Genomic DNA, 9,913 nt, shown 5'->3' with positions numbered 1-9,913 from the left:
GACATATTTGTACTTTCATTATTCAGACCACTGTTTGTAGTATTCGTAGACAGTCCATGACATTGTGACACCAGTTCTGTGTAGAGTTTTACTATAGATTCGTATTTGTATTAAGTTAAATTGTTAAATTTCGTTCTTCCGCATTATTATTCCAATGTATATGTTATGTTAAATTGTAAATTGCTAAAAGATAAAGTAAAAAGGTAAACAAATCAGTAACATTGGCTTGCCTAGCGGGTTCAATGTTAGGCACCATCACGGCCCCGACGGTGGGTAATTCGAGTAGTGACAAGTTGGTATCAGAGCTCTAGGTTGCTTAGGTCTCACAATTCACGGACAAGCTTAGTAGAGTCTGAGGGATTGGTACGGAGACGTTTGTGCTAATCCCCCTAAGGCTACAGAGTTTAGGAATGACTTCATATCTATTCTTCTTTGTCGTGCGATTTGACTTCTCAATGCTAATTGAACTTCTAATCTGTTCTTTCGCAGATGGCTAGAACACGTGCTTCTTCATCCACTGATCAGCAGCCCGAGCCCCCAGTGGCAGCTCCTACTAGGGGCAGAGGACGAGGTCGAGGCTGTGCTAGAGGCTGAGGTAGGGGCGGGGTGGGGGCTCAGCCAAGAGAAGCAGCACCAACGGCGGAGCCTCAGGTAGAGTTCGATGATGAGGCTCCAGCCCAGACCATTCCAGCAGGGCCAGCTCAGGTCCCAGAGGGGTTCATCGCTACCCCGGTACTCCAGGATGCTCTGGTCCATTTGGTGGGTCTTATGGAGAGTGTCGCCTAGGCAGACTTACTTCCTATAGCACCAACCGTCTCTCAGGTTGGGGGAGGAGCACAAACTCCCGCTACCCACACTCCAAAGCAGATGGCTCCTCAGTTTCAGACTCCAATAGCTCAGCTAGTTGGAGTAGTTCAGCCGGGTGTGGTAGCTCAGACTGGTGATAGAGCTGCTATGTCTGCCGATGCTTTGTGGAGTTTGGACAGATTCACCAAGATTTTCACTACTACATATGACGGCTCATCTTCAAAGGATCCCCAAGACTATTTGGACAACTGTCATAAGGTTCTACAGAACATGGGGATAGTGGAGACCAATGGGGTCGACTTTGTTGCTTTTCGTCTGTCAGGTTCTGCTAAGACTTGGTGGAGAGAATATTGTTTGTCTAGACCATCTGGGTCACCGACTTTGACTTGGGTCCAGTTCTCTCAGCTATTTCTAGAGAAGTTTCTTCCTATCACGCAGAGGGAGGACTATCGGAGGCAGTTTGAGCGTCTCCAGCAGGGTTCAATGACCGTGACTCAATACAAGACAAGATTAATTGCCTTGGCCCATCATGATCTTATTATACTTCCCACCTAGATAGAGAGGGTGAGGAGGTATATTGAGGGACTAGCTCAGCCTATCAGATTGCAGATGGCTAAGGAGACAAGGAGTGAGATTTTTTTCCAGGATGCAGCCAATGTGCCTAGGCAAGTTGAGATGGTTCTATTACAAGGGATTGGTTAGGGGTCTAACAAGAGGCCATCCTCCCACACCATTTCATTTAGCACTTCAGGCTTCTCACTGTGCTCTAGATGGTCGTGGTTCTTATATGCATTATTCTGATCAGCAGCCCTATAGTGCGCCACTAGCTCCTATCAATGCACCTCCGCTCCAATGTTATCATAGTGGTTACTCAGGCCGTCAGGGTCAGCAGTCTCAGCAGCCAAAGTCTTGTTATACATGTGGTGATCTGAGGAACATTGCTAGATATTGCCCTCGAGTATCGAGCAGTTCTCAGCATCAGGGTTCTTGTGCCATGGTTCCGGCACCAGGTGTTCCACCGCCCACTCAGCCAACTAAAGGTAGGGTTCGAGGTGTTAGAGGTGGAGGTTAGGCCGTTAGAGGTGGAGGTCAGCCAGCAGGAGGCTGTCCTCGGGATGTAGTTCAGAGTGGTGGGGCCCAACCCCGAGTTATGCTATTCTAGCCAGACCTGAGACTGAGGCCTCTGATGTAGTTATCACAGGTACGATTTCAGTTTGCAGTAGAGATGCTTCAATTCTATTTGATCCAGGGTCCACATATTCCTATGTATCATCTTATTTTGCCCCTTATTTGGTTGTGCCTCATGATTCTTTGAGTGCTCCTATATATGTGTCTACACTGGTGGGTGATTCTATTATGGTAGATCATGTCTATCGTTCGTGTGTGGTTGTTATTGGGGGTTTTGAGACTAGCGTAGATCTCCTACTTCTCGATATGGTGGATTTCGATGTCATTTTGGGGATGGATTGGTTATCGCCTTATCATGCTATATTGGACTATCATGCCAAGACCGTGACCTTAGCATTGCTGGGGTTGCCTCGTTTAGAGTGGAGAGGGACTCCTGGTCATTCTACCAGCAAGGTTGTCTCATATATGAAGGCTCGGTGTATGGTTGATAAGGGATGTTTGGCCTATTTAGCTTATGTTCGTGATTCTAGTGCTGAAGTTCCTTCTATGGATTTGGTACCCGTTGTTCGTGAGTTTCCAGAGGCATTTCCTGCAGACCTGTCGGGTAAGCCACCCAACAGGGATATTGACTTTTGCATTGATTTGGCTCCGGCACTCAACCCATTTCTATTCCACCATATCGCATGGCCCCGCCAGAGTTGAAAGAATTGAAAGAACAGTTGCAGGACTTGCTTGATAAAGGCTTTATTAGACCTAGTGTCTTGCCTTATGGTACGCCGGATGTTGTTTGTTAAGAAGAAGGATGTGTATATATTATCGGCAGTTGAACAATGTCACCATCAAGAACAAGTATCCATTACCGAGGATTGATGATTTATTTGACCAACTTTAGGGTACCAAAGTGTTTTCGAAGATTGGTTTGAGATCTGGCTACCATCAATTGAGGATTAGGGCATCCGATGTCCCTAAGATAGCTTTTCGCACTCAGTACGGACATTATGAGTTCTTAGTGATATCATTTGGGTTGACAAATGCCCCAGCAACTTTCATGGATTTGATGAACCGAGTGTTCAGGCCTTATTTGGATTCCTTTGTGATTGTTTTCATTGATGATATCTTGATCTACTCCCGCAGCCGAGGGGAGCATGAGCAGCATCTTCGAGTCGTTCTCCAAACTCTAAGGGATAGTTAGTTATATGCTAAGTTTTTGAAATGTGAGTTTTGGTTGAGTTCAGTTGCATTCTTGGGTCATGTTGTATCAGCAGAGGGTATTCAGGTGGATCCTAAGAAGATTGTCGCAATCAAGAACTGGCCTAGACCACATCAACTACAGAGATCTGGAGTTTCTTGGGTTTGGTGGGCTGTTACCATCGGTTTGTGGAGGGGTTTTCAACTATTGCAGCCCCGATAACCAGGTTGACTCAGAAGGGTTCCCAATTCAGGAGATCGGACGAGTGTGAGGCGAGCTTGCAGAAGCTCAAGACAGCTTTAACTACGGTGCTGATATTTGTATTACCCACAGGTTCAGGTATATTGTGATGCATCTCGTATTGGAATTGGTGCGGTGTTGATACAGAATGGCAAGGTTATTGCTTATGATTCGCGACAGTTGAAGATTCACGAGAAGAATTATCCAGTTCATTATTTGTAGCTTGCAGCCATTGTCCACGCACTGAAGATTTAGAGGCATTATTTATATGGCGTGTCATGTGAGGTGTTCACGGATAACAAGAGTTTGCAATACTTGTTCAAACAGAAGGAGCTAAATTTGAGGTAGAGGAGGTGGTTGGAGCTATTGAAAGACTATGATATCACCATCTTCTATCATCAGGGGAAGGTCAATGTAGTGGTCGATGCTTTGAGTAGGAAGTCAGCCAGTATGGGCAGCCTTGCGTATATTCCAATCGGTGAGAGACCGCTTGCTTTGGATGTTCAGACTTTAGCCAATCAGTTCGTGAGGTTGGATGTTTCTGAGACCAGCCGTGTGCTAGCTTGCACAGTCACTCGTTCTTCATTATTTGAGCGTATCAGAGATTGCCAGTATGATGATCCTCATTTGCTTGTCCTTAGGGACACGGTGCTGCACGGGGGTGCCAAGCAGGTTACAGTTGGAGATGATGGAGTTTTGAGGATGCAGGGTCGTATTTGTGTGCATAATGTGGATGGACTTTGTGAGTTGATTCTAGAGGAGGCCCATAGTTCCCGGTACTCTATTCATCCAAGCGTTGCTAAGATGTATCGGGACTTGCGGTAGCATTATTGGTGGAGGAGGATGAAGAAGGATATTGTGGCATATGTAGCTCAGTGTTTGAATTGTCAGCAGGTAAAGTACGAGCATCAGAGACCTGTCGGTTTGTTTCAGAAGATTAAGATTCCTGAGTGAAAGTGGGAGCGTATCATTATGGATTTCATTGTTGGACTCCCACAGACTCATAGGAAGTTTGATGCAGTATGGGTTATTGTAGATAGGTTGACTAAGTCAGCGCATTTCATTCCTGTGACAGTTTCTTATTCTTCTGAGCGGTTGGTAGAGATTTATATCCGGGAGATCATTCTCCTTCATGGTGTGACCGTGTCTATCATTTCTGACCGAGGTACGCAGTTTACCTCACATGTCTGAAGGGCAGTACAACATGAGTTGGGTACACAGGTCGAGTTGAGCATAGCATTTCATACTCAGATGGATGGACAATCCGAGCGTACTATTTAGATTTTGGAGGATATGCTCCGAGCATGGTTTATTGACTTTGGAGGTTCTTAGGATCAGTTCTTGCCATTAGCAGAGTTTGCCTACAACAATAGTTATCAGTCGAGCATTTAGATGGCTCCCTATGAGGCATTATATGGTAGGCGGTGTCGGTCGCCGGTTAGGTGGTTTGAGCCGGTAGAGGCTTGGTTGTTGGGTATAGACTTAGTACTGGATGCCTTGGATAAGGTTAAGAATATTCAGGATAGGCTTCGTACAACTCAGTCCAAGCAGAAGAGTTATGCCGACCGTAAGGTTCGTGATGTGGCATTCATGGTCGGAGAGCGTGTGTTGCTTCGAGTGTCGCCCATGAAGGGCGTGATGAGATTTGGGAAGAAGGGCAAGCTAAGCCCTAGGTTCATCGGGCCTTTTGATATCCTTGATATAGTGGGATAGGTGGCTTACAGACTTGCGCTGCCGCCAAGTTTATCAGTTGTGCATCCAGTGTTTCATGTGTCCATGCTTCAGAAGTATCACGACGATCCATCCCACGTGTTAGACTTAAGCATTGTCCAGTTGGACACGGACTTAACCTATGAGGAGGAGCAGGTAGCCATTCTGGACTGGCAGGTTTGTCAGTTGAGATCGAAGAATTTCCCTTCAGTTCGTGTGCCAAGAGGTCATCCTGCCGAGGCAGCTACCTAGGAGTCCGAGTTCGATATGCGAAGCCGATATCCCCATATTTTCCTCGACCCAGGTACTTTTCTATGTACGTTCGAGGACGAATGGTTGTTTTAGAGGTGGAGAATGTGATGACCTAAAAGGTCATAAAAGGTCATAAAAGGTCATCTCTTGTTTTAAAAGTCGATTCTGTGTTCCGAGGCCTTAAAAACCTCCTTTTGTCTCACCTCAATTTGTGTGCGCAGTCCAGGCGTATACCAGAAAGCTTTTATGTGAAAATTTGAGGAAAATGCTAATTTTGCCTTTAAAATTGAATTGAAGTTGACTTCGATAAATATTTTGGGTAAACGGACTCGGACCCGTAATTTGACGGTCCCAGAGGGTCCGTAAAAAAATATGGGACTTGGGCATATGCCCGGAATTGAATTCCGAGGTCCCTTGCCCAAGAAATGAATTTTTGAAGAAAATTGTTTTTCTTTTATGGTATCGGGTAGGGGTGTACATAGGTCGGGTTGGTTCGGATTTTACAATTACCAAACCAAACCAATTGTGTCGGGTTATTAAATATAAAAACCAAACCAAACCAATAAAACTCGGGTTTTTCACTCTCGGTTTTTCTCGGGTTTTCAGGTTATTCAGGTTTTTTTTTCTAGTAAAATCTTTGTAGAACAAAACATATAAATTGTGCTCAAAATGTTTCTTTAGTCCTAGTAAGATGCAGCTATATAAAGTATTTTTCAAGAAAATAATAAAAAATATGAGATATGTCATGGCATTATCCTAAAATATTCAACATTAAAGACAATAAAATTATGTAATATAAATATTGCTAATTAAAAAGCCATAATAAAAATAAACATAATCTAAAAGTACTAAGTCATGCTAAAATAAGTAGACTAATAAGGGAATATTAATTACATGATTAAACGCTAAAGAAAAAATAAAAATAGGTTATGCATTTTTATCTGAATTATTGCAAAACAAAAAATAGATATTCAATATATTCTCGTTCGTAGTATTGAATTGAATGTCTTTTATTAGCATTAGTATTGATTTGATTTTGGTTTGGACTTTTGTTAGCACTATTTAATTTACTAATATTAATGGCTATAAAACTTATTGGAACATTCAAAAGTTGTAAGTCCAACCTTAAAATAATACCTCAAAAGATAAAATTATGAAATCTTTTAAGAAATATTTATAAATTACATCACAATAATTATATTAATATATTAAATATATCTAAAATTTCTATATATGTAATGTCAGGTTGGTTTGGTTTTGGTTTGACTTTCTTTAGTTAAAACCAGACCAAACCAATTATGGTCGGAGTTTTCTTCCAACACCAAACCAAATCAAACCGAACCATAGTCGGGTTTTTTTTCTCGGATTATCGTGTTGGTGTGGTTTGTCGGTTTCCTTTGTACACCCCTAGTATCAGGCCTGTATTTTGGTTTTGGAACCCGATATACGTTTAATATGGTATTTAAGTTGTGCCTGTAAAATTTGGTAAGAAACAGAATTCATATGACGTGAATCGAACCCTCGGTTGTGAAATTGGAAACTTTAAGAGTTCTTGAGATTTTTCTTTGATTTTGCTGCTAAACTCTTAGTTCTTGGTGTTATTTTGGCGATTTGATCACACGAGTAAGTCCGTATGATGTTTTTAGGGCCGTGTGCATGTTTGGTTTGGAGCCCCGAGGGCTCGGGTGAGTTTCGGATAGGTTTCGGGATGTTTTGAGACTTAGAGATTCTGCTGTCTTAGCTATTGCAGGTGCACAAGTGTTTTCTTCGTAGCGTTCGTGAAGGAACTCTCGCGAACGTGAAGAGTAAAGTTTGTCTGAAGGAAATTCCTTCTACGCGAATACGAGGCACAAGTCGCGAACGCGGAGCGTTGGGGGCGTTACCCTTCGCGAACGCGAAGAAGGTCTATCAAGCGATTTAAAAACAGAGGCAGAACGGGATTAGACCCAAAATTTCATATCTCCTTCCCTAGAATTAGACCTTAGGCAATTTTTGAAGAGAAGTTTCAACACAAAATCATATGTATGTGTTCTTAAACCCATTTCTTTCATTTTTCATCAACACCCATTAGATTTCTAGGGCTAAATCTTGTTCTTTAAGGGTAGAAATTAGGGATTTTTGGAGAATTGGGAATTTTACAAATTTGGGGATTTAGACCTCGATTTGGGGTCGGATTCCGAAACTAATTGCATATTTGGGCTCGTGGGTGAATGGGTAAACGGGTTTTGGTTAGAACCTCAAGTTTTGACCAAGCGTGCCCGGGGTCGAGTTTTGACTTTTTTGGAAGAATGTTGGATAATCTGTAATTTATCATTTGAATTGGTTTCTTGAGCTTCAATTAATGTTAATAAGTTAATATTGGCTAGATACAATTGAACTGAAAGTGGAATCAAAAGGGAAAGCGGTATTTGAGGCTTGAGTTTGGCCGTGGAATCCGAGGTAAGTGTTTGGCCTAACCTTAGCTTGAGGGAATATGTGTTATGTCTTATCTGCTATGTGTTAGTGTCGAGTATGACGTATAGGTGAGGTGACGAGTATCTATATGTTGGTGTCAAGCATTCCCGTGAGTCTTATATTAAGATTGTTGTGATTTTATTATGTGGTGTTCATGTTTAAATTGAAGATTAGCACTGTGGAACAAGACTTGTAATAAATTCTTGCTAATTGATCATTGTCAAGTATTGGCTCAAGTTGAGATTTATTTTGTGAAGTAACTATTGAAACTGGATTGGTTGTAGCTGATTCCCTTGCCTTGATGATATTGTTTATATTGTTGACTCCCTTGCCGGGATGATATTGTTGATTCTATTGTTGATTCCTTGCCGGAATGTTATTATTTCATTTGTTAGGTTGAGGAATAGTGTAAAGCACGAAGGGTGATGCCGTGCATGATATTGTGAGAGAGTGTTAAGGCACGAATGGTGATGCCGTGCCGATATTGTGAGTGTTAATGCATGAAGGGTGATGTCGTGCCATATTACTGAGAGTAAAATCACGAAGGGTGATGCTGTGACGTTTCTGTCAATTTATATGGTGAGGAAGAGAGTAAAAGCATGAAGGGTGATGTCGTGCACTTATAGTGTGTTGTTATTTTCGTTGCTTCAAGTTTGATAGTTGTTGTGTTGCTCTACTTTATTATTGTCGTAACCTGATATCCCCCTCAGCATGTTTTCCCCTTTTTCCCATTTTATTCTGTTCTATTTTTGTTATTATTGCTTCTCATATATGATAAAGTTGCACAAGTTTATATGTTGTCGCATCCTAGCCTTGTCACTACTTCGCCGAGGTTAGGCTCAACACTTACCAGTACATGGGATCGATTGTACTGATACTACACTCTACACTCTTTTGTGCAGATTTCGATACTGGACCCTACGGACCGTAGGTCGAGGTTACTGCCTTCAGTCCAGTAGAGACCCGAGGTAGTCCTGCAAGCGTCCGCAGGCCTTGACTTCCCCTTCTATCATGTTTCCTTCTGTTTTATCTATTTCTGAGACAGATTTGTACTTTCATTGTTCAGACCACTGTTTGTAGTATTCGTAGACAGTCTGTGACATTGTGACACCAGTTTTGGGTAGAGTTTTACTATAGATTCGTATTTGTATTAAGTTAAATTGTTAAATTCCGTTCTTCCGCATTATTATTCCGCTATTTATGTTATGTTAAATTGTAAATTGCTAAAAGATAAAGTAATAAGGAACAAAAATTAGTAACGTTGGCTTGCCTAGCAGGTTTAATGTTAGGTGCCATCACGGCCCCGACGGTGGGTAATTCGAACTTTGGATGTTTCAGAATTATTATGGAAGAAGGATTTGTGTTTTAGAAGCTTAAGCGGTAAGAGTTGACCGGTATTTGACTTTTGTGTAGACGACTTCGGAATGGAATTTTTATGGTTCCAATAGTTTAGTATGGTGGCTTTGGACTTGGGCGTGCATCTGAATTTGGATTTGGAGGTCCATAGAGTAAATTGAAGCATTTCGGCGAAAATTTGAAAGTTGAAGTTTTGAAAGGTTGAGAGGTTTGACCGAGAGTTGACTTTGGTGGTATCGGGGTCGGATTTCGAGGGAATTGGATTAGCTCTGTTATGTCATTTGCGACTTGCATGCAAAATTTGACGTCGTCCCGGGTTGATTTGATGTGTTTCGGTATGGGTTTTAGAAGTTGGAATTTTTGAAATTTCATAAGTTCGATTCATAGTGCGATTCGCAGTTTTGATGTTGTTTGATGTGATTTGAGACCTCAAGCGGTTCTGTATTAGGTTATGGGACTTATTGGTATGCTTGGATAGGGTCTCAGGGCCCCGGGTGTGTTCTGGATGAGATTCGGATCACTTAGAGCATGTTGAAAGAAGTTGGTTCTGGGCAGAACCTGGTGCAATCGCACCTGCTACATGTTGACCGCATGTGCGTGGCCGTTTTTGCGATATTCTGATCGCTTCTGCGACAGCGGAAATGGCCGTGTCTTGCCGCTTCTACGAAGATTCTTACCCAGGCGCAATGCCGCTTTTGCGGCTAAAAGATCACACATGCGATGGCTCTCGCTTCTGCGACTTCATTAGCGCTTCTGCGCAGTCACAAATGTGATGTA

General features: G+C 42.4%; 1 protein-coding gene across 1 annotated transcript; it reads left to right on the top strand.

The window, feature by feature from the left end:
• The first annotated feature begins 867 nt into the window (after window positions 1-867).
• LOC138887756 (uncharacterized) lies at window positions 868-1,362 on the top strand. Its single transcript, XM_070169536.1, has one exon. It carries the CDS (start codon window positions 868-870, stop codon window positions 1,360-1,362), a length of 495 nt encoding a protein of 164 aa, XP_070025637.1.
• Window positions 1,363-9,913: the final 8,551 nt, after the last annotated feature.

This window comes from Nicotiana sylvestris, chromosome 3 (assembly GCF_000393655.2).
Source record: "Nicotiana sylvestris chromosome 3, ASM39365v2, whole genome shotgun sequence".
NCBI lineage: Eukaryota > Viridiplantae > Streptophyta > Magnoliopsida > Solanales > Solanaceae > Nicotiana > Nicotiana sylvestris.
The sequence above is the reverse complement of the archived record's forward strand: the minus strand, read 5'-3'. Positions and strand labels throughout refer to the sequence as shown.

Coding starts and splice junctions, on each gene's coding strand:
- LOC138887756 (XM_070169536.1), top strand. CDS start 868: ATGGCTCCTCAGTTTCAGACTCCAATAGCTCAGCTAGTTGGAGTAGTT.